This window comes from Schistocerca nitens, chromosome 4, assembly GCF_023898315.1.
Source record: "Schistocerca nitens isolate TAMUIC-IGC-003100 chromosome 4, iqSchNite1.1, whole genome shotgun sequence".
NCBI classification, from domain to species: Eukaryota; Metazoa; Arthropoda; class Insecta; order Orthoptera; family Acrididae; genus Schistocerca; species Schistocerca nitens.
The window spans coordinates 802,313,542-802,339,537 of NC_064617.1; the positions used below are offsets into that span (position 1 = coordinate 802,313,542).

General features: G+C 47.3%; 1 protein-coding gene across 2 annotated transcripts in view; it reads right to left on the reverse strand.

Moving 5' to 3' along the window:
• The window catches only part of LOC126251869 (sialin-like), a 133,143-nt gene that overhangs the window by 24,022 nt on the left and 83,125 nt on the right, over positions 1 to 25,996 (reverse strand). For both annotated transcript variants that reach the window (XM_049952557.1, XM_049952556.1), the window contains 3 exons: positions 23,954 to 24,171; positions 15,359 to 15,511; positions 6,310 to 6,442 (listed from right to left, as the gene is read on the reverse strand). In XM_049952557.1, the coding sequence (XP_049808514.1) occupies positions 6,310 to 6,442; positions 15,359 to 15,511; positions 23,954 to 24,171 (504 nt within the window). The remainder of the gene's footprint in view (positions 1 to 6,309; positions 6,443 to 15,358; positions 15,512 to 23,953; positions 24,172 to 25,996) is intronic.

A 25,996-nucleotide genomic window follows, 5' to 3' on the forward strand; every position in this document is an offset into this window, starting at 1 on the left:
TCTGTTGAGAGGCCAGACAAACATGTGGTTCCTGAAGAGGGGCAGCAGCCTTTTCAGTAGTTGCAGGGGCAACAGTCTGGATGACTGACTGATCTGGCCTTGTAACATTAACCAAAACGGCCTTGCTGTGCTGGTACTGCGAACGGTTGAAAGCAAGGGGAAACTACAGCCGTAATTTTTCCCGAGGACATGCAGCTCTACTGTATGATTAAATGATGATGGCGTCCTCTTGGGTAAAATATTCCGGAGGTAAAATAGTCCCCCATTCGGATCTCCGGGCGGGGACTACTCAGGAGGACGTCGTTATCAGGAGAAAGAAAACTGGCGTTCTACGGATCGGAGCGTGGAATGTCAGATCCCTTAATCGGGCAGGTAGGTTAGAAAATTTAAAAAGGGAAATGGATAGGTTAAAATTAGATATAGTGGGAATTAGTGAAGTTCGGTGGCAGGAGGAACAAGACTTTTGGTCAGGTGATTACAGGGTTATAAATACAAAATCAAATAGGGGTAATGCAGGAGTAGGTTTAATAATGAATAAAAAAATAGGAGTGCGGGTTAGCTACTACAAACAGCATAGTGAACGCATTATTGTGGCCAAGATAGACACAAAGCCCATGCCTACTACAGTAGTTCAAGTTTATATGCCAACTAGCTCTGCAGATGATGAAGAAATTGATGAAATGTATGACGAGATAAAAGAAATTATTCAGGTAGTGAAGGGAGACGAAAATTTAATAGTCATGGGTGACTGGAATTCGTCAGTAGGAAAAGGGAGAGAAGGAAACATAGTAGGTGAATATGGATTGGGGGGAAGGAATGAAAGAGGAAGCCGCCTTGTAGAATTTTGCACAGAGCACAACTTAATCATAGCTAACACTTGGTTCAAGAATCATAAAAGAAGGTTGTATACCTGGAAGAATCCTGGAGATACTAAAAGGTATCAGATAGATTATATAATGGTAAGACAGAGATTTAGGAACCAGGTTTTAAATTGTAAGACATTTCCTGGGGCAGATGTGGATTCTGACCACAATCTATTGGTTATGAACTGCAGATTGAAACTGAAGAAACTGCATAAAGGTGGTAATTTAAGGAGATGGGACCTGGATAAACTGAAAGAACCAGAGGTTGTAGAGAGTTTCAGGGAGAGCATAAGGCAACAATTTACAGGAATGGGGGAAAGAAATACAGTAGAAGAAGAATGGGTAGCTTTGAGGGATGAAGTAGTGAAGGCAGCAGAGGATCAAGTAGGTAAAAAGACGAGGGCTAATAGAAATCCTTGGGTAACAGAAGAAATATTGAATTTAATTGATGAAAGGAGAAAATATAAAAATGCAGTAAATGAAGCAGGCAAAAAGGAATACAAGCGTCTCAAAAATGAGATCGACAGGAAGTGCAAAATGGCTAAGCAGGGATGGCTAGAGGACAAATGTAAGGATGTAGAGACTTGTCTCACTAGGGGTAAGATAGATACTGCCTACAGGAAAATTAAAGAGACCTTTGGAGAGAAGAGAACCACTTGTATGAATATCAAGAGCTCAGATGGCAACCCAGTTCTAAGCAAAGAAGGGAAGGCAGAAAGGTGGAAGGAGTATATAGAGGGTTTATACAAGGGCGATGTACTTGAGGACAATATTATGGAAATGGAAGAGGATGTAGATGAAGACGAAATGGGAGATAAGATACTGCGTGAAGAGTTTGACAGAGCACTGAAAGACCTGAGTCGAAACAAGGCCCCGGGAGTAGACAACATTCCATTAGAACTACTGATGGCCTCGGGAGAGCCAGTCATGACAAAACTTTACCATCTGGTGAGCACGATGTATGAGACAGGCGAAATACCCTCAGACTTCAAGAAGAATATAATAATTCCAATCCCAAAGAAAGCAGGTGTTGACAGATGCGAAAATTACCGGACTATCAGTTTAATAAGTCACAGCTGCAAAATACTAACGCGAATTCTTTACAGACGAATGGAAAAACTGGTAGAAGCCGACCTCGGGGAAGATCAGTTTGGATTCCGTAGAAATGTTGGAACACGTGAGGCAATACTGACCTTACGACTTATCTTAGAAGCTAGATTAAGAAAAGGCAAACCTACGTTTCTAGCATTTGTAGACTTAGAGAAAGCTTTTGACAATGTTAACTGGAATACTCTCTTTCAAATTCTGAAGGTGGCAGGGGTAAAATACAGGGAGCGAAAGGCTATTTACAATTTGTACAGAAACCAGATGGCAGTTATAAGAGTCGAGGGGCATGAAAGGGAAGCAGTGGTTGGGAAAGGTGTGAGACAGGGCTGTAGCCTCTCCCCGATGTTATTCAATCTGTATATTGAGCAAGCAGTAAAGGAAACAAACGAAAAATTCGGAGTAGGTATTAAAATCCATGGAGAAGAAGTAAAAACTTTGAGGTTCGCCGATGACATTGTAATTCTGTCAGAGACAGCAAAGGACTTGGAAGAGCAGTTGAACGGAATGGACAGTGTCTTGAAAGGAGGATATAAGATGAACATCAACAAAAGCAAAACGAGGATAATGGAATGTAGTCAAATTAAGTCGGGTGATGCTGAGGGAATTAGGTTAGGAAATGAGACACTTAAAGTAGTAAAGGAGTTTTGCTATTTAGGGAGTAAAATAACCGATGATGGTCGAAGTAGAGAGGATATAAAATGTAGACTGGCAATGGCAAGGAAATCGTTTCTCAAGAAGAGAAATTTGTTAACATCAAGTATAGATTTAAGTGTCAGGAAGTCGTTTCTGAAAGTATTTGTATGGAGTGTAGCCATGTATGGAAGTGAAACATGGACGATAACCAGTTTGGACAAGAAGAGAATAGAAGCTTTCGAAATGTGGTGCTACAGAAGAATGCTGAAGATAAGGTGGGTAGATCACGTAACTAATGAGGAGGTATTGAATAGGATTGGGGAGAAGAGAAGTTTGTGGCACAACTTGACTAGAAGAAGGGATCGGTTGGTAGGACATGTTTTGAGGCATCAAGGGATCACAAATTTAGCATTGGAGGGCAGCGTGGAGGGTAAAAATCGTAGAGGGAGACCAAGAGATCAATACACTAAACAGATTCAGAAGGATGTAGGTTGCAGTAGGTACTGGGAGATGAAGAAGCTTGCACAGGATAGAGTAGCATGGAGAGCTGCATCAAACCAGTCTCAGGACTGAAGACCACAACAACAGGTTTTTAGTGAAAGTGACGAAATGTCCTATTTTGAAATTTGTTTTCGGCCGTCAGTTTTGCTTGTTTTTTTATTGTGGATTATGGTTCATAATAGCAAATTCTGTTGTTGGACGTGCTTTTATGTTTAAATGGGAGTAGTTAATTTGATCACCTTGCTTTGTTCATATTCGTCACTATTATATGTTCCAGTGTAACAACAAGCGCCGACACAAAGATCAAAAACGATACAGCAGAGAGGCCTGTGAGACGACGCCAGCCAATAGCACTTGGAAGTCACCAGGCAGGAGCGGCCTCTACGCGAAGAGAATAAAAGCGACGCGCCGCCTAGCCTAGCCTCGGCCGCACTAGAAGAGCTGCAGTGATATGAACGATAGCAGTGACTTGGGAACTTGTGTGATTAGCTTGCATGGAAACTGTATCTATCAAAGGACTTTGATTATTTGCATGTCGCCAAATGCTTCCGATCCATCATGTAACAACGAAAAGTTAAGTATTGTCAGTTCAATTACTGTAATAAACTCCATTACTATGATCTGCTTGTATGTTGTCTAGCTATCCGAAAAAACAGCTTCCTAGGCACCCTATAAGAGACGAGTGGGCAGGGTCTCACATCATCAAGTTGAGCCCCTGTCTGAAATTGACAGTATTTTTTTTAGAAAGGAAAACAATGTATTATACATATTATCTGAAGATGTTGAAGCAATTTCAGTACAGCAGTTTCAGTACAGCAGGTGCCTAGCCTTTAGCAAAAACATAAACGATGTTTGCAGGAAGCACGTACGTCCGTGGCTCTAGCATGCGCACGTTTTATGTTGGTAGATCTGTGAAAACATAGGGTGAACAGACGTCCGGATTAATCCGTACATGTCCTCCTTTTTAGCTCTTTGTCCGGGGTCCGGGCGGATTTTTACAGTGTCCGGCTTTTTTCGCAAAGCTGAGCGTAATACAGTTAAATTTACAATTCGTCCCGTTCTATTGCTCTTTTCTTAAATACTTTAACTATTGGCACAGCCTTCCTTATAAACACGCACGAAGGCGGTATTAGTAGGTGGCACCAGAATCGTCGATGTTATCGTTGATCGACCTATAAGCGAATGCAAATATCAATTACTTAAAATTTTCATTTCGTATCTTCGCTTTGTATTGGCTTGGCTTCCTGTGGTGCACGTGTGATTTGTGATTGTAATTTTTAACCCAGTGAGTTACGTAACATATTTGGCTATGCCTAAACGAAAGTGTACATTTTCTGATGTCCTTTCCTGCAAATATCCGGCTTTCAAGAAAGGGAGAAACGAATTTGAAGCGGAATGTAAGATATGTGGAGCTGGAACGTACGTCTCAGTGGCTAATAAAGGTAAGAAATAACTAGACAGATTAACCGTCAGCTGACGGGTGGTATCCTCATCTGCAGTTGACCCGTTTGATGTGTCCTCTTTTTTCTTCCTTTGTCCTGCTTTTTGAATCTGTTTGTCCTCCTTTTTAAACAATTGCATCTGGTCACCCTATGAAAACAGCAGATACGAAAGATGGCTTCTCTTAATATTCTTTTGTGACAAGGGAGTGGACTGACTTTGACAGTATTTTGTTTGTGTTTCTAATGACTGTACCAAAATAAACAAACTAAACAGAAGAAATATGTTCCGTGGAATTTTACGATTCCAGCAGCGTCACGTTAACTTTTTGCCTCGTTGTTTCGGCTGACAACCAGACAGTTCTCTTCAGGTGAATTTTACAACTGCATGTTCAAGAAAATTTCAGGCTTCCTGCCGGTTGTCGTTCGACACATACCACGATATTTCAACTCGGCACCTCCCAGTTATCCTCAGGTGAGCCATCGAAGAATTTAAAAATTCGCTTGCGACCAGAGGTTACTAGCATGCGTCGCTTTGTTGACATCAGTCATTAAGTTCACCTGGAGACGGTTGGTTGGTGGTCTGTCGCAGTATCAAAGCTAGATGTCTACGCCATCTGGCTGAATCACATAATCTCCTGGAATTCCGAATTCGCCGGAAAAACTTCAAGAAACACAAAAAAATTGAAAATAACCTTACGCTTTATTGCTTCGACGTTGTCATTTGGACGAAATCATATTTAAAAGTTAATATACGATTCTAATGGGTTTTTATCGAAATGTGCTTACATCAGTTTGAAATGGGATGGAAAATCCTGACAATAAGAGATAAAGAAGAAAATAGGGAGTTAGGTATGACGAGACACAGTAACAAGCAAATTAACAACGACAACAATATTAATACAGTGGAGAAGATCGTTGTGCTATGAAAACCGTGCAATAGACGTACTGCAGTGTGAGCAAAGTTTGCCTCCATTCAGATGACGTAGCGTACAGAGAACATGGAAAATGGCTAATGACTAATGCAGTGTTCGAGGGATGTATCAGTATGGCACAGAAATTAACAAGAGGAAGAGCGTCCAAGTGTTATGGACACGGCAGTTCAGGAGCTCTGAACGTTGAGACATTTCTTGACTCATGTTAAGGGGGAACTACAATAGGGACCACATAACACAAAAATGAATGGAATGATAACCTTTATAATAGACCAGTTAAGAAATAGTTAATAATACCAGTAAAACACAATGAAGAAGGGTCACCTATTGTTGAAAAATACGCCGTGTTCGATAAGGCAGGGGTAAAGCAGAGAAAAAAAGGCCTCTAATGTATAGCGAGGTAACCTTAAGTTATCTTTTAAGATAAGAGCCAGATAAGGCGTAAAGTCAGTTCAAAGAAATTCAGAAATGATCTAGAATAAAAGATGCAAATGAATTGTTTAAGCTGTCGAAGAGCTTATGGAAGAAAGGAGTAGAAGAGGAATTAGGAATGATATGAGAACAAGAGTAAATGGGGTTCCATGATACAGACAGCTTGAAATGAATTCTAAGTGGGGTCAGAATGGATCACCAGAGAAAAATATATATTTATGAAGTCTTCCTCGGGAGGAACAGAAAATGTGACATTATTAGAAACGAGGTATACGGACAAGTGTAGGTAAACAAATTGCAAAATGAAAGAGTAAAGTCGTTAGAGACAAGCAGTTGGTAAGGGCAGAATAGAACTTCACAACAACATTTTTGATTGAAGGAAATATTCTTTTCACTCACTGATTCCATTGAAGATGCGGTAGCCGTTCATCTTGGAGACAATCTTGTTGCTGATCAGGTAGTCGAGTATCCAACTGAAAACGACGCTGGCGGAGCCGCCCATTATGTAGGGGATCGCAGACAGGGCGGCGTTCTGCAAAGCAACAAAACATCCAAATATTATCAACTGATAAACTTCCATTTCAGCTGCCAGAATCATATACTTAACGTTTCGAGAACCGTCCGCCTATGTCTGCAATTGATAAAAAGAGACGGCCAACCGCGTAGCCAGTAAATACTGAGAAACATCCCAAGAAAGTTAATAAACTGTATGGCTACCTATACGAAACATAGTGGATTATAGATTAGCATTTATCTGTAGCGTAAGGCGTTCCCGCAAACACGAAACACAATCAGTAACATGAAACCATGTTTCCTATGTAGGCTTGGAGTTTCTGTACTACATCAAGTGCTACATCATTTCTGTAAGTTTATTCTTGGGAATAATACTTTCGTATAGTAAGTCATGGATGGAGTTTCAACTTATAGTGTCATTAGCATGCAAAAAGAAAATCTTCCGCACTGCATTAGATACCAAACAGTGAAAATAGGTAATGAAGAGGAAGTTAAATTGTAATATTTCACTACCATCTTTTTGTGTAACGTATGATTTGAGGCATAAAGTGCAGTAACTTTTATTGAACGTGGTGATAATGAGCCACATTATCTGCTTTCAGATCGTAGGCAATGGACCAGGTTACGCTGAATACGTCTGTTGTTTCTCCTGAGAGGAAAATAATGAGCCTCACAAAGTATCTTGTAAAATTTATTGTCTGTGGTATAAAATGTATTTCCAACAAATTTGCATAGCTTCGTTGACGGTTCGTATTATAAAAAATTATGTAAAATATAGACAATATATTTTACTTCATGGCAGGAAGTCAACTGTCTTTTAACGTAAGGGTTTCACCAAATTTATCTCAACTAAAATTTCAACATTTCAGCAGTGTCATCGCATTAGTTTTGAGATACAAACGAAGTGTTTGCATCAATGCGGTCCCACAAATTTCACGACGCTAACGCCATAGATAATGAACTGAAACAACGATTAATTAAAGGGAATCTTCCCAATTTCTAAGGCAGTACAGACTGCTGTTTTGATATCGATAGCTTCTGTGGTGAAAATTCTAACACCTCTTACTGAAACGCGTGACCCTTGTGGGAAGCAGCACGAACCGACATCTCGAAACCTGCCTGAAATTTTTTACGCAGGCAGAATATACCGAAGGAAACACAACGCCAAAATTTTAGCTGCTAAGATAAACCGCTGAAAATTGCCAAATTCGTAGCTCGCCAGGAGGATTGAGGAATCTACACTCCTACCATAGTTGTAGCAGACAGTGCATGCTCAACAAGTCAGCCGCACATCCTTGGTTGACGGCTCATTGGTAAACTATGCGATCGTAATTTGTAAAGAGAATTTCAGTTTTCATTAGTTTCTCTGTCACATTTGTTCACAGTTACTATTCACCAGAATTCACAACTGATTTAAATCGTAGTAATTAACAGTCCCTTTGCGGTATCGCTAGGTGTTAAGAATGGAGACGAAACCACCAGTTTCCTATGTGTTTTTCTTTTCGTATATACTTGCTAATAGCATCTGTCATTGTGAAGGTTCCAGAGCTTCACAGTAATGTGAAATCCATTAATGTTCTAAACTTTGGAAAAATGAAATATGAAGAATATTGTATGCAATCAAATTTCTCCTGAAGACCTACACGTGTTATTTATTAGCTAATTTCTTGACAATTCATTCTAATTGTGTCGACATTTCGTTCGAAGTTGCGCAAACGTTAGAAAAAACCGGAAGTAATTCTGACACTTCCGTGAATTGTAGCTCGAATGATGATTGTTGTGCTAATTGAAGTCCAGAACAAAAATACAGCATCTTTCAAGCTGAAAGAAGAACCATATTTTAACAGATTTTATTGACGAAGAAAAGGCTGAAAATTTTTTTGGTTAAACGAAGGAGAGGGGAAGCACATAAAGTTAAGTAGTGTGCAAAGCCAGTTTCGTTTCGTAAAATCTGAACGTGATTTGTGCAAATGGAGGAAACATAAAGTATAAAATATTGCGACAAAATGAAATTCGCAAAAGTGTGAAAGAAAAACTATTAGAACTGTTCATGATACTCAGTGCACTCACTGAGGGAGATCTATGAGATTGTGCCCTCTGGTTACACAGATTAAGGAAATTACATGGAAAAGGAAGTCGCAAAATTACCCAGTTCTTTTTTTAAAAGTAAATGTGTAGAGATGTCATAAAAATGTAATTCTGTACAGAAATTCGTAGCGGTCGTGAAGATGAAGCTTCTTGTTACCCCTTAAAATGCTTTGAATGAAAGCAATTAGAAAGGTTTCATGCAAGATCTAAGTGCAAACCCCACTTTATCATTTCGAGCGAAAAAAAGAACCACCTGGGCAGTTGTTTCGGTGGATTAATGTTTGCAATATTTATATCTGTCTTCACGAACCTCAAGGCACATTAGGACTAAACATTTTAAACGAAGAACTGTTTAGTGGCAAAAAACTTGTAGTCTACGTAGCAAAATCTATAAAAATGGAGAATAATTTTCAATTTTACAGCGGAAACGTTTTCATATAGCTGCAGAAATCGATTCATTGCTTTTGTTGGATTCTTGGCCTGGACATAACATCATCTCTCTCTTTAGGAGGACGACGAAAAGACTGTTAATATTATTTGGATTCCACCCGGAACTAATAGTGTGATTCAGTCTCTCGATAAAGAAATATTTCCACAGTGTTTTTTAAAAAACTACCGGGCAAATATAAATTCTGATAATATTGCTAAACGTCAGTCATTTGTTCATTGTCAGTTGGCATCACCACATTTTACGAATTTGATCAAGTATGCCTGGTACGAACACTACAAGTAGAATGTCCTCGGTCATTTCTTACTCCATCTCAATGCTGTCTAAATATAACTAACAATTATTGTAAAATGCCTGCAAGCATTAATGCTGATTTTATCAGATGTTCCTGATGTAGGAACGTATTTGTTTTCCTCATTCAATAGACACATCATAGACGACTGCAGGAAACAAACAAGGAACTGTTTCATTGTTAGTAAAATACACATTATTCATAAGTTGTCATTAAAACTATGCTACAGGAATTGTCACAAAATATTTTCTGTCAACAAATTAAAGTCCCGATAGATGAAAGTCGTCTGTAATGTAACGTCACATGCCACCTTCATTTTCTAGTCAGTTATGTAACGGCTGAAAGCAAGGGGAAACTACAGCCGTAATTTTTCCCCAGGGCATGCAGCTTTACTGTATGGTTAAATGATGATGGCGTCCTCTTGGGTAAAATATTCCGGAGATAAAATAGTCCTCCATTCGGATCTCCGCGCGGAGACTACTCAAGCGGACGTCGTTATCAGGAGAAAGAAAACTGGCATTCTACGGATGGGAGTGTGGAATGTCAGATCCCTTAATCGGGCAAGTAAGGTTAGAAAATTTAAAAAGGGAAATGGATAGGTTGAAGTTAGATATAGTGGGAATTAGTGAAGTTCGGTGGCAGGAGGAACAAGACTTCTGGTCAGGTGAATACAGGGTTATAAATACAAAATCAAATAGGTGTAATGCAGGAGTAGGTTTAATAATGAATAAAAAAATGGGAGTGCGGGTAAGCTACTACCAACAGCATAGTGAACGCATTATTGTGGCCAAGATAGACACGAAGCCCACGCCTACTACAGTAGTACAAGTTTATATGCCAACTAGCTCTGAAGATGACGAAGAAATTGATGAAATGTATGATGAGATAAAAGAAATTATTCAGGTAGGGAAGGGAGACGAAAATTTTATAGTCATGGTGGACTGGAATTCGATAGTAGGAAAAGGAATAGAAGGAAACGTAGTAGGTGAATATGGATTGGGGGAAAGAAATGAAAGAGGAAGCCGCCTGTTAGAATTTTGCACAGAGCATAACTTAATCATAACTAACACTTGGTTCAAGAATCATGAAAGAAGGTTGTATACACGGAAGAAGCCTGGAGATACTAGAAAGTATCAGATTTAGGAACCAGGTTTTAAATTGTGAGACATTTCCAGGGGCATATGTGGACTCTGACCACAATCTATTGGTTATGAACTGTACATTAAAACAAGAAACTGCAAAAAGGTGGGTATTTAAGGAGATGGGACCTGGATAAACTGACTAAACCAAAGGTTGTACAGAGTTTCAGGGAGAGCATAATTGACAGGAATGGGCGAAAGAAATGCAGTAAAAGTAGAATGGGTAGCTTTGAGGGATGAAGTAGTGAAGGCAGCAGAGGATCAAGTAGGTAAAAAGACGAGGGCTAATAGAAATCGTTGGGTAACAGAAGAAATATTGAATTTAATTGATGAAAGGAGAAAATATAAACACGCAGTAATTGAATCAGGCAAAACTGAATACAAAGGTCTCAAAAATGAGATCGACTGGAAGTGCAAAATGGCTAAGCAGGGATGGCTAGAGGACAAATGTAAGGATGTAGAGGCTTATCTCACTAGGGGTAAGATAGATACTGTCTACAGGAAAATTAAAGAGACTTTTGGAGAAAAGAGAACCACTTGTATGAATATCAAGCGCTGTAATGGAAACCCAGCTCTAAGCAAAGAAGGGAAAGCAGGAAGGTGGAAGGAGTATATAGAGGGTCTATACAATGGCGATGTACTTGAGGACAATATTATGGAAATGGAAGGGGATGTAGATGAAGATGAAATGGGAGATATGATACTGCATGAAGAGTTTGACAGAGCACTAAAAGACCTGAGTCGAAACAAGACTAGGCGAAATACCCTCAGACTTCAAGAAGAATATAATAATTCCAATCACAAAGAAAGCAGGTGTTGACAGATGTGAAAATTACCGAACTATCAGTTTAATAAGTCACGGCTGAAAAATACTAACGCGAATTCTGTACAGACGAATGGAAAAACTGGTAGAAGCCGACCTCGGGGAAGATCAGTATGGATTCCGCAGAAATATTGGAACACGTGAGGCAATACTAACCCTACGTCTTATCTTAGAAAATAGATTAAGGAAAGGCAAACATATGTTTCTAGCATTTGTAGACTTAGAGAAAGCTTTTGACAATGTTGACTGGAATACTCTCTTTCATATTCTGAAGGTGGCAGGGGTAAAATACAGGGATTGAAAGGCTATTTACGATTTGTACAGAAACCAGATGGCAGTTATAAGAGTCGAGGGACATGAAAGGGAAGCAGTGGTTGGGAAGTGAAACATGGACGATAAATGGTTTGGACAAGAAGAGAATAGAAGCTTTAGAAATGTGGTGCTACAGAAGAATGCTGAAGATTAGATGGGTAGATCACATAACTAATGAGGAGGTTTTTAATAGGATTGGGGAGAAGAGAGGTTTGTGGCACGACTAGAAGAAGGGATCGGTTGGTAGGACATGTCCTGAGGCATCAAGGGATCACAAATTTAGCATTGGAGGGCAGCGTGGAGGGTAAAAATCGTAGAGGGAGACCAAGAGATGAATACACTATGCAGATTCAGAAGGATGTAGGTTGCAGTAGGTACTGTGAGATGAAGAAGCTTGCACAGGATAGAATAGCATGGAGAGCTACATCAAACCAGTCTCAGGTCTGAAGACCACAACAACAATGTAACAGTGACATCTGCAGCAGCTTAGTTGTCTATATGAACTGCAAGTTATTCAAAAAATTAATTATTTGAAACATTTCTGGTGTGGTTTAAGTGCTTAAACTTCGCGTGTCTGAACTTCAAACTTCGCGCTACGGGGCGCTACGTCTGCTTACTCCCTGACTCGCGCGCTGGGCAGGAAGGGCTGTACGAATCGCTGTTATAAGCGATTCTTCTTGCGGCAGAAATCAGTAACTTCGACATTTTTTAAAATACTTGCAGTACGCCTTAGCAACTAAAATTCTGGCAGTGCATTTCTTTGCGTGTATTCTTCCTGTGAGAAAAATTCCAGAGTAAGTTTCGACATGTTGGATTGGACCATTCCTTGTCAGAGCCACTGTCGCCTCTCCGTATTTTGCGAGCTTCAGAGAGGCTCTCTCGTCCCAGTGACTATGAATACAGCCGACAGCGAGATATCACCACAGATGGTGCTATTTAATTGACCTCGAACTCTGATAACTGTCTTCCTGATTGAGTCACCTGAGCATTTTTCAGAGACAGATTTAAATCTTCATCTACCGTTCATTCTCTACTGCAAGAGCGGTAACCGCGATATATTCGACGTACAGTTTCAGCTGTCACCAATGGTCAGTGAGGTAGGACATTGTTTTTGTATTAGAAGCTTAAAAGCTTGCGAGAAACGGCACAATTTCCCTTCTTTAACCTACATGCAGAAGGACAGGATTAATGGCTTTATCATTGCAGAAATTCGTCAGTATGCTCTGCTTGTTCTGAGAACCGTAACATTCCGGTTTTTTTTTTCATTTTAACTAGATATGACTTGTTGTGGTTGCCTTAACGGCTTAACCAGTCCACTCGTTAGTTGCTGGTGGTCTTGTCACTAAATCTGATTATCTTATATGGGTACTACCATGTATTTTGGCCCCACGTGCCTGGATATGACGACTCTGTGACTGCCACACTTTCTGATAAAGACAATCGTGCGTTTCACTGGAAACCCACCCGTCTGGGGAGGTGAGGGAGGCGGAGTAGCGGGGTGGTGGGGGGGGGGGGGGTATTCGTCTGTCTGTGACATGATCAAATATCGCTGCGAGAAGGTCCCTTGGTTGATATGGTATGCTAGTAGCAACTGGATGTGTAAGTTCGCTGCATTACGCCACACTAGGACGACTCACTGGAGGACCGGTCGTGGCAGCAACTTAAACAGAGTGACGCCGAGATGTTCTGTTTGCTTCTACATATGGGAGCAAAGTGGAGATCCGGCACTTTCTGCAGCAATTATTGCATGTACTGATGCGAGTGACCTACGTGGTGTCGAGATAACGCGTAGTCCTGCTCCTTCACATTGTGTTTCCATTAGAGTGCACAGACTGTAGATGGCCAATACGTATAGAAGAGTGATAGTAATAGCGGCCTTCTTTCTACGTTGAAACCAGACGCCACTTCAGTATCCATGTGGTTATGCGATCAACTGCCTTATTGGTGACAGTCAATCTGCAGGATGTTAATGCTCCAACAGAAGACAGCCGTGTCGTCTGCATATAGTGCGAGCTACATTCAGTCTACAATTGCCACTGTGGCTGTGGAAAGAGTGTAGAGGATTGGCCCCAGCATTGAACCTTGCGGCACACCACAACTGATATTGAAGTCTGCAGAGAGCCTCACATGGAACGTTTTTCTTGGAGGTATGTATCAAGCAGACTGACGTGAGACGCAGGGTTCCCACGATTAATACAGATTGAGGAGGAAGCTGCCATTTCACACGATATTGAAAGAAAGGGCTGCGTCCAGGAAGTCGAATCCTGAGAAAATGGTTCAAATGGCTCTGAGCACTATGGGACTTAACTGCTGAGGTCATCAGTCCCCTGGAACTTAGAACTATTTAAACCTAACTAACCTAAGGACATCACACACATCCATGCCCGAGGCAGGATTCGAACCTGCGACCGTAGCGGTCGCGCGGTTCCAGACTGTAGTGTCCAGAACCGCTCGGTCACCCCAGCCGGCGAATCCTGAGAATTCAAGGTGCTCCATTGCATCCATCGCCTTCTACATATCCGCAGAAGTTGATTGGTTGTGGAGTTGCTGCGCTGACACTCTACTACCTAGAATAATGTACAGAGCGAGGTGGCGCAGTGATTAGCACAGTGGACTCGCATTCGGGAAGACGATGGTTCAAACCCGCGGCCGGCCATCCTGATTTAGATTTTCCGTGATTTTCCGAAATCGCTTCAGGCAAATGCTGGGACGGTTCCTTTCAATGAGCACGGCCGACTTCCTTCCCCATGCTTCCCTAATCCGATGGGACCGGTGACCTCGCTGTTTGGTTCCCTCCTCCAAATCAACCAAGCAACCTGGAATAATGTATTGCACTTGCATGTGCCCCAACAGTCTCTACATGAAAAGCCTCTCAAATACTTTTGAGATCACCAGCAGTAATTGTTCGACAATTCCTTGGAAGGCGCAAATAGTTGTTCACCTTTGGTGGGGCCACTGTAGCGGCAGGTTTCCCTGCCACTGGATAGTGACCTGTACAGAGTGCTCCACTGAAAAGAGCTATAGTGTAGGTGGTTTCGTTGGGAGACAGCTACTTTAGATGTTGCTATTCACTTCCTGGAGCTTATCTATGATTAAGGGAGCGAAGGCGATGATCCATGTCATCAAGAATGACTGTGTCCATCAGGTCGCCTACAGCCTGTACAGGCAACGCTGAAGCGGCTCCTCGACCACTTGTAAGTGAGCTTATTTCGCGGAAAGCCTAAATTTTTGGCGAAGACGTCGGCCAGAGTGTTGGCCTAGCCATTTGGCTCCTCTTAAAATATCCACCTTGAAGCGATGGTATCTTATGGCGTCGACGGTGAACAGCCTTCATCGTCTGCCAGGATGCATTTTCTTCTAGTCGGAGCATGGAAGTCTCGACATCCCGCTCCTTAGCTAAAAAAAATGTCGTGTGACTAGGGCCTCCAGTCACGTAGACCACTCGCCGGGTGCAAGTCTCGATTTGACGCGACTTCGGCAACTTGCGCGTCGATGGGGATGAAATGATGATGATTAGAACAACACAGCACCCTGTTCCTGAGCGGAGAAAATCACCGACCCAGCCGGGAATAGATCCCGGGCCCCTTAGGATTGACATTCTGCCGCGCTGACCAGCGCGGACGTTCCTTAGCTAACTGACAAAGATTTAAATTTCTACCAGTAAAAATTTAGCATAGTCTTACACTAACTGAGGAAACGTGCTTTGTAACCTAAAAGAGATTTAAGACTAATGTGTAGACACAGAGCATGGGTGCTTGTGTGTGTGTGTGTGTGTGTGTGTGTGTGTGTGTGTGTGTATGTGTGTGTGTATTTCAGAGAGTGGGCTGACTTACACTGGAGATGTTGAAATGCAGGATGTTGGCCAGATAGGTAGGCCCGCATGTGAGCAGCGCAAAGAATGTCCACCCGATGCCGAAGTGCATAGAGGCGCACCCCCATAGACCGGGCGTAGACAGCAGCTTCTTCCAGGGGATGGGCAGCTTCCTCTGTAAACATGGCACCATACTTAGTGACTGCGCTATGATAGATGACTTACTCTCTCACACTTTACTGCTGCACAAATGTGGTAAGAAAGCCAAAACAGCCACGAAGTTTATTTGGTTTGGTTTCAACGAAAAGTCTGAAATTACAAGCAAAACACAAATACTGAGGTAATGCAGCAAGAAGAATTTCAGCAGCCTCCTGGAATGCCTTCCATATTTCACATGCGCGTAACCCAAGCAGCCAACAGTTGTTTTTGGCTTGATAAATGTTGTAAATCATGTACAGATTACATCTCATCGGCTTTATTATAACTGTTAAATTTTAACACCTCTTCGGTATATAATGATATATCTTAAAGATGCATTCTAAATCTGCACAGGGACTGCGCTACTGCGCATCAACGTAATCGATCAGCTGCCAAAGTGCCAATGTCAAGCTAATAATTATTTCAAAAGGCTTCACTTGAATGTTAATTATTCTTTTATTCATTTTTGCAGCTTTAGTGACTGCTCTTTCTGTGAAACGAAGGTGCTATGCCAAATTCATCATAGACTGCCGTTAGTACTTTGGCGATTGAATGGTCAAACTCACAAGCTTTGAAGACTTTCTACATCCGAAAGAGTTCTCTTCGCGGGACCACTGGAATGTGGTTCAACTAAAATACACACATAAAAAGTAAAAAATTTATATGTAAATTGCGATGGATCCATTTGATCAGCTGAGTTAGGCGGACTTCGTCGAGAGGTCTAAAGGGAAACTCCAAATGGTTCAAATGGCTCTAAGCACTATGGGACTTAACATCTGAGGTCATCAGTCCCATAGACTTAGAACTACTTAAACCTAACTAACCTACGAACATCACACACATCCATGCCCGAGGCAGAATTCGAACCTGCGACCGTAGCAGCAGCGCGGTTCCAGACTGAAGCACCTAGAACCGAATGGCCACAGCGGCCGGCGGAATCTCCGAGAAAGACATCGTTCATCATGTGGAGATTTCTTTCAAAATGGTAATAATCTGTTCCTCACAAAATGGTAATAATCTGTTCCTACGAAAAAATTACTCTCTACTAAATGCGTTTGCTTATTTTACACAAAAATACAGTGGCGAGGTCAGAGATAAGAATCAAGCAAATAGGCTTTACCTCACATAACCGTGAGACAAGTGGGAAGGAGGACTATTCGCAGCCGGCCGTTGTGGCCGAGCAGCTCTATGCGCTTCAGTCTGGAACCGCGCAGCTGCTACGGTCGCAGGTTCGAATCCTGCCTCAAGCATGGATGTGTGTGATGTCCTTAGGTTAGATTGATTTAATTAGTTCTAAGTTCTAGGGGACTGATGACCTCAGAAGTTGAGTCCCATAGTGTTCAGAGCCATTTGAACCATTTTGACTATTCGCAGCAGGTGTATGGTATGTGTCTGAGGAGAAGGGTGGAGGGGGGAGGGGGGAGCGTGTGAGACAGGACGTGAATTCATAATTATCAGCAGCACTCCACTGTTGGACGAATGTCTTCTCTAGACGTTCCCAACCATTAGGGGCTTCGCGTTCCTCCGGCACGTCTTCTAATACCATCTACCCACGTTCCATTCGGTCCTCGTGAAATGCGAAATGCGAAAAAAAAGACGTAAGCCCGACACTTCGCCTGAACACGGCGAGCAGGATACAAGTCCAAATGTTGCGACAGTGCGACCACACGACTGCACCACTCGGCTAAAAATCCGAGAAGACTTTATCAGTGTAATTCGTCGAGAAAGTCTTCATTCCCATTATATTCAATGTCAGCAGCAGAACGATGATGATTATGGCATGATCCATTAATACGCATACCTCCTTCATTTTCCCAGCTTAGGGAACTTCAAAGTGCGTCTGAAAAGTTCAGTATACGGCCTCAGGAAATGAAGGAAACGGGAGTTTCAAACAAAATAGCTTCACTGGCATTCAAAGTAATCACAATGGGTACAACATACTTCTGACATCTGTTGTAAAGCTGTTGGAAACTGCCAGTAAATGCTTCTTGTGCAGTCGCTCGAAGCACTGTGGTCACGCATTGTTGGATATCCGCAATGACTGTGTGCTCACTCGCACAAACGCGAGGTGACTGTTCGTCAACACGCTCCTTATTCTACAGATTTGGTGTCGGCAGACTTGTTTTTGTTTCCGCGCTTTACGTTAGTCCTGAAATTACTACGTTTCGCAGCTTTGCGCGTGAGCACGGTGTTTCGAGTGATTCCACAAGAAAATATTTGCTGACAGTTCCCAACAGCCAACAGGGTACAGAAGAGGAGCCAGAGGAGGCGAAGAAGGTGGCTGGACCTATTTCTGCAAAGATCAGCAGAATTCTTTCAAAATAAGACATAAAGAGTATCTTCTGTCCATCCTCCAAAATTGGGACAATGCTAGGGAGTGTGAAGGACGACCTGGGACTACGTAAACCAGGCCTTCACAGCATCCCGTGCCAGTGTTGAAAGTCATACATTGGCCAAACAACAAGGAGAGTGGACGTCAGGGGCGAAGAACACCAGTGGCACACCAGATTCGGACAGGCAACCAAATCAGCCATAGCGGAGCACTGTCTGGAGCTCGGTCACTCAGTGGACTACAACAACACCAAACTTGTGACAAAGACACCAAGATTTTGGGACAGTGTCATACAGGAGGCCATCGAGGTCAAGGTCACAGACAACCTAATAAACCGAGTCAAAAGGTTACCAGCTCAGCTCGGCGTGGAGTCCGGCTCTGGAGCCTACCAGAGCGCAACGAAAGGAACCAAGAAACTCCTCAAGAAGTAGTGATACCGCAGGAGCCAGCGCCGGGTGGGCGCAGACCGCGAACGCAACTCCCGGGCCTCTAACAGCCGCCACGACTGCAGACGATGGACGAACAGGGCGCGGACGACCGTCGGAGCACCAGGGAAGTGCCAAAACCTGAGGGGCAGTGTCAGACGGGCGCGGACAGCGAATGGAGCGCCCAACGTGGGACGGGCCTCACAGAGCTGGTACGACCACAGATGACGACCGAATCGGGCGCGGACGTCCGACGGAACACCAGAGAAGAGACAACACCAAACAAGCAGCGCCAGGCGAGCGCGGACCGCGTACGGAGTGCCCTACGTGAGAAGGGCCTCAGACAGCTGCCACAATAGCAGATAGTGGACGACGCGGGCACGGACGTCCGACAGAGCACCAGAGAAGGGACAACACCCAACCAGCAGCGCCAGGCGAGTGCGGGCCGCATACGGAGCGCCCTACGCGAGACAGGCCTCAGACAGCTGCCACAATAGTAGATGGTGGACGACGCGGGCGCGGACGTCCGACGGAGCACCAGAGAAGAGACAACACCTCACGAGCAGCACCAGGCGAGCGCGGACCGCGTACGGAGCGCCCTACACGAGGCAGGCCTCAAACAGCTGCCACAACGGCAGATGGTGGACGACGCGGGCGCGGACCTCCGACGAAGCACCAGAGAAGAGACAACACCTAACAAGCAGCGCCATGTGAGCGCGGACCGCGTACGGAGCGCCCTACGCGAGACGAGCGTCAGACAGCTGCCACAACAGCAGATGGTGGACGACGCGGGCACGGACGTCCGACAGAGCACCAGAGAAGAGACAACACCCAACCAGCAGCGCCAGGCGAGTGCGGGCCGCATGCGGAGCGCCCTACGCGAGACGGGCCTCAGACAGCTGCCACAATAGCAGATGGTGGACGACGCGGGCACGGACGTCCGACAGAGCACCAGAGAAGAGACAACACCCAACCAGCAGCGCCAGGCGAGTGCGGGCCGCATACGGAGCGCCCTACGCGAGACGGGCCTCAGACAGCTGCCACAACAGCAGATGGTGGACGACGCGGGCACGGACGTCCGACAGAGCACCAGAGAAGAGACAACACCCAACCAGCAGCGCCAGGCGAGTGCGGGCCGCATACGGAGCGCCCTACGCGAGACGGGCCTCAGACGGCTGCCACAATAGCAGATGGTGGACGACGCGGGCGCGGACGTCCGACGGACCACCAGAGAAGAGACAACACCTCACGAGCAGCGCCAGGCGAGCGCGGACCGCGTACGGAGCGCCCTACACGAGGCGGGCCTCAAACAGCTGCCACAACGGCAGATGGTGGACGACACGGGCGCGGACCTCCGACGAAGCACCAGAGAAGAGACAACACCTAACCAGCAGCGCCAGGCGAGTGCGGACCGCGTACGGAGCGCCCTACGTGAGACGGGCCTCAGACAGCTGCCACAACAGCAGATGGTGGACTACGTGGGCGTGGACGTCCAACGGAGCACCAGAGAAGAGACAACACCTCACGAGCAGCACCAGGCGAGCGCGGACCGTGTACGGAGCGCCCTACGCGAGACGGGCCTCAGACAGCTGCCACAACAGCAGATGGGGACGACGCGGGCGCGGATGTCCGACGGAGCACCAGAGAAGAGACAACAGCTAACAAGCAGCGCCAGGCGAGTGCGGACCGCGTACGGAGCGCCCTACGCGAAACGGGCCTCAAACAGCTGCCAAAACAGCAGATGGTGGACAACGCGGTCGCTGACGTCCGACGGAACACCAGAGAAGAGACAACACCTAACAAGCAGCGCCAGGCGAGCGCGGACCGCGGACGGAGCGCCCTGCACGAGACGGACCTCAGACAGCTGCCACAACGGCAGATGGTGGACGACGCGGGCGCGGACGTCCGACGAAGCACCAGAGAAGAGACAACACCCAACCAGCAGCGCCAGGCGAGTGCGGGCCGCATACGGAGCGCCCTACGCGAGACGGGCCTCAGACAGCTGCCACAATAGCAGATGGTGGACGACGCGGGCGCGGACGTCCGACGGAGCACCAGAGAAGAGACAACACCCAACCAGCAGCGCCAGGCGAGTGCGGGCCGCATACGGAGCGCCCTACGCGAGACGGGCCTCAGACAGCTGCCACAATTGCAGATGGTGGACGACGCGGGCGCGGACGTCCGACGGAGCACCAGAGAAGAGACAACACCTCACGAGCAGCGCCAGGCGAGTGCGGACCGCGTACGGAGCGCCCTACGCGAAACGGGCCTCAAACAGCTGCCACAACAGCAGATGGTGGACGACGTGGGCGCGGACGTCCAACACAGCACCAGAGAAGAGACAACACCTCACGAGCAGCACCAGGCGAGCGCGGACCGTGTACGGAGCGCCCTACATGAGACAGGCCTCAGACAGCTGCCACAACAGCAGATGGGGACGACGCGGGCGCGGACGTCCGACGGATCACCAGAGAAGAGACAACAGCTAACAAGCAGCGCCAGGCGAGTGCGGACCGCGTACGGAGCGCCCTACGCGAAACGGGCCTCAAACAGCTGCCAAAACAGCAGATGGTGGACAACGCGGTCGCTGACGTCCGACGGAACACCAGAGAAGAGACAACACCTAACAAGCAGCGCCAGGCGAGCGCGGACCGCGGACGGAGCGCCCTGCACGAGACGGACCTCAGACAGCTGCCACAACGGCAGATGGTGGACGACGCGGGTGCGGACGTCGGACGAAGCACCAGAGAAGAGACAACACCCAACCAGCAGCGCCAGGCGAGTGCGGGCCGCATACGGAGCGCCCTACGCGAGACGGGCCTCAGACAGCTGCCACAATAGCAGATGGTGGACGACGCGGGCGCGGACGTCCGACGGAGCACCAGAGAAGAGACAACACCTCACGAGCAGCGCCAGGCGAGTGCGGACTGCGTACGGAGCGCCCTACGCAAAACGGGCCTCAAACAGCTGCCACAACAGCAGATGGTGGACGACGTGGGCGCGGACGTCCAACAGAGCACCAGAGAAGAGACAACACCTAACAAGCAGCGCCAGGCGAGCGCGGACCGCGGACGGAGCGCCCTGCACGAGACGGACCTCAGACAGCTGCCACAACGGCAGATGGTGGACGACGCAGGCGCGGACGTCCGAGGGAGCACCAGAGAAGAGGCAACAGCTAACAAGGAGCGCCAGGTGAGCATGGACTGCGTACGGAGCGCCCTACGCGAGACGGGCTTCAGACAGCTGCCACAACAGCAGATGGTGGACGACGCGGGCGCGGACGTCCGAGGGAGCACCAGAGAAGAGGCAACAGCTAACAAGCAGCACCAGGCGAGTGCGGACCGCGTACGGAGCGCCCTACGCGAAACGGGCCTCAAACAGCTGCCAAAACAGCAGATGGTGGACAACGCGGTCGCTGACGTCCAACAGAGCACCAGAGAAGAGACAACACCTAACAAGCAGCGCCAGGCGAGCGCGGACCGCGGACGGAGCGCCCTGCACGAGACGGACCTCAGACAGCTGCCACAACGGCAGATGGTGGACGACGCAGGCGCGGACGTCCGAGGGAGCACCAGAGAAGAGGCAACAGCTAACAAGGAGCGCCAGGTGAGCATGGACTGCGTACGGAGCGCCCTACGCGAGACGGGCTTCAGACAGCTGCCACAACAGCAGATGGTGGACGACGCGGGCGCGGACGTCCGAGGGAGCACCAGAGAAGAGGCAACAGCTAACAAGCAGCACCAGGCGAGTGCGGACCGCGTACGGAGCGCCCTACGCGAAACGGGCCTCAAACAGCTGCCAAAACAGCAGATGGTGGACAACGCGGTCGCTGACGTCCGACGGAACACCAGAGAAGAGACAACACCTAACAAGCAGCGCCAGGCGAGCGCGGACCGCGGACGGAGCGCCCTGCACGAGACGGACCTCAGACAGCTGCCACAACGGCAGATGGTGGACGACGCAGGCGCGGACGTCCGAGGGAGCACCAGAGAAGAGGCAACAGCTAACAAGGAGCGCCAGGTGAGCATGGACTGCGTACGGAGCGCCCTACGCGAGACGGGCTTCAGACAGCTGCCACAACAGCAGATGGTGGACGACGCGGGCGCGGACGTCCAACAGAGCACCAGAGAAGAGACAACACCTAACAAGCAGCGCCAGGCGAGCGCGGACCGCGGACGGAGCGCCCTGCACGAGACGGACCTCAGACAGCTGCCACAACGGCAGATGGTGGACGACGCAGGCGCGGACGTCCGAGGGAGCACCAGAGAAGAGGCAACAGCTAACAAGGAGCGCCAGGTGAGCATGGACTGCGTACGGAGCGCCCTACGCGAGACGGGCTTCAGACAGCTGCCACAACAGCAGATGGTGGACGACGCGGGCGCGGACGACCGATGGAGCACCAGAGAAGAGGCAACAGCTAACAAGGAGCGCCAGGTGAGCATGGACCGCGTACGGAGCGCCCTACGCGAGACGGGCCTCAGACAGCTGCCACAACAGCAGATGGTTGGCGACGCAGGCGCGGACGTCCGACGGAGCACCAGAGAAGAGACAACAGATAACAAGGAGCGCCAGGCGAGCATGGACCGCGTACGGAGTGCCCTACGCGAGACGGGCCTCAGACAGCTGCCACAACAGCAGATTTTGGACGACGCAGGCGCGGACGTCCGACGGAGCACCAGAGAAAAGGCAACAGCTAACAAGGAGCGCCAGGTGAGCATGGACCGCGTACGGAGCGCCCTACGCGAGACGGGCCTCAGACAGCTGCCACAACAGCAGATGGTGGACGACGCGGGCGCGGACGTCCGACGGAGCACCAGAGGAGAGACAACACCTCACGAGCAGCGCCAAGCGGGCGCAGACCGCGAACGTAACGCCATACGCGGGTCTGGCCTCAGACAGCTGCCACGACCACAGATGGTGGAAGAGCAGGGCGAGGATGTCCGTGGGAGCACCAGGGAAGGGGCAAAACCGCAGGAGCAGCAGCAGGTGGGCCGGACCACGAACGGAGTGCTCGACACAGGACGGGCCTCAGAGAGCTGCCACAGATGGCGTTCGAGGGAGCACCGGGGAAGAGACAACACCTTACAAGCAACGCCAGGCGGGCGCGGTCGGCAAAGAGAGCGCCCAGCATCCTTTGGGCATAAATACTGGACAAGGTCCTCCAATAAGGCAGGCTCAGGTAGCACCTGATGAAGGCAACGAGTTACGTGTCGTAAATATTGTGCCTGAGCGTCACAAACATCCAGCAGTAGACCGAATTATTCCACATGTCAAGGTCTCGCCGGGAAAGTCTGAAGAGTTACAGCTATATAACAGTTGTCAGAAGTGTGTTTTAGCTAACATTGATTACACTGAAGGCCAGTGTAGGTATTTTGTTTGTGACTCTAGACAGTTTTCTTCAGTTTATGAGACCTGTCACCGAACTTTTCACATGCACCTTATAAAAACTTCCTGTATGACTGTCAAGAATTGTTTTGGTGAAATAGAATCTCCTCACTTGACTGCATTTTCGGTTACTTTCGCTTTTTTTTGCTGTCACACAGTTGACGACAGTGAGATGAGCATTTCTGGCGCACAGTATCCACTGCAGTACACCATAGTGCGTCTCCTCCTCTGTGCCAGTAGACAAAGGACCGAGCTGCGTGATGGGAACTGGACTCACCTTGGCGGGCACCTTGCCCAGCGAAGCCTCGATGAATCGCCGCTCGGCGGGGTCGATACGCGGGTGCTTGGCCGGCGTGTCGTAGGCGAGCAGGAACCAGGGGATGCTCCAGAGGATGCCCAGGCCGCCGAACACGTAGAAGACGAGCGGCCAGCCCACCTCGCTGTCGCACATCACGCCCGACAGCGCCATCGTGATCACCGTGCCCAGGTAGCCGCCTGTCCACAACAAACAAGTGCGCTCAGTCCAGTGACTCACGCTCATCACTGCACCAGGCAGGGTACACACACATACACACACGTACACTCACCGCTGAGCCAAAACATTATGACCACCTGTAGGTAAAATCTTCTGGGTTATTACGCCGCGTCATATTTATTCTAAAATGATCGACGTTTCGATCTCTTTGCTGGGATTTTCCTCAGGATCTTCTGGTGTCTACTACTGTTAGAACACTGTCAGAGACGAGTGTCGTGTCCTCTTATGAACGGGAGTTTTCTCGCGTTCGTGCTGGAGAAGTGATGGTATGGGTTGAAATTCATATGGCTACCATTGGTGGGCCATAGTCATAGGCTAATATTCCCGCTCTGATGCAGGAGAAGGGGCATTGTTGGCATTACTCTTGTGGATACCATTGGCGGCCCATCGTCAGGCGTTTATCAAGTGACATGTGGCTGCGGCAAAGTGTATATAGGGCGAAACAGGAAGAACTGTTAAGGAACGCATTAAGGAACACGAACGGCACATGCCGCTAAAACAAAGCGCACATTCAGCAGTAGCGGAACGTAATGAGAACTGTGGCGCTGACATCGATTTTAATAACGTACGTGTACTGGCTAAGGAAACAAATATTTATAGAAGAAAAGTCCAAGAAGAGGTTGAAATTTCTAAGACTGCATGTAACTTCAGTAGAGAGGACGGATACGGGCTTCCAGCATAATGGCTCCCCGCCATCAAGGAAGTGAATACGCGGCTGCGGTGTGCGAGCGACATAAACAACCCGCTGCAAGTCACCTCGGCGGACTATAATACTTTGGATAGAAATTCCCCCTCTCTTGCGCTGTCCGGTTCGAATCTAGCCAATGATGACGACCAACCAGTAGCAGTAGCAGGAATTTCAACCAATACCCCTTCTCCAGTGTAAGTGTGGAATAGTGCCTTTCTATCCATTGACGATGGGCCGCCAATGGTGTCCACAGTAGATTAGCCAACAACGCCCCTTCTTCTGCATCAGAGAGGGAATATTAGCCTGTGACTATGGACCACCAATGGTAGCCATATGAATTTCAACCAATACCGTCATTTCTCCAGCACGAACGCGGGAAAACTCCCCCTTATAAGAGGACGCGACACTCGTCTCTGACAGTGTTCTAGCAGTAGTGGACACCAGGAGATCTTGAGGAAGATCCCAGCAGGGGGGTCGAAAAATCGATTATTTTAGTAGAAATATGACGCGGCCTAATAACCCAGAAGATTTTACCTACAGCGACAACGGGCACGAAAGCCTGCAGAATTACATATTGCCGGCCGGAGTGGCCGTGCGGTTCTAGGCGCTGCAGTCTGGAGCCGCGAGAGCGCTACGGTCGCAGGTTCGAATCCTGCCTCGGGCATGGATGTGTGGGATGTCCCTAGGTTGGTTAGGTTTAAGTAGTTCTAAGTTCTAGGGGACTGATGACCTCAGAAGTTAAGTCCCATATTGCTCAGAGCCGTTTTTTAGTGGACTTTCGCATTTGCGACCCGCATCTTCACTTTAATGACTGCCCATTCGTTTCTCTTTCGTTTACATTCTTTCCTTACTGCTTCACGTGTCCACAAGACCACTAGCAGGCATTCAGCCTTGCAATGGCCTGTGTTCATAATGTTTTGGCTCATCAGTGTACAAAGTAACATACCTTTTGGGACACGATGTCTTGAAGGGTCAGTCAGTAAAAGAATTTGCAGCAGTAATCCTGATCATTCGAACTCCACACCTGATTGATGCTATTACGTTGATGCATAACTTCTTACCGTTTTTGTTTAGGATGATGGTATTCCGCTTACTAT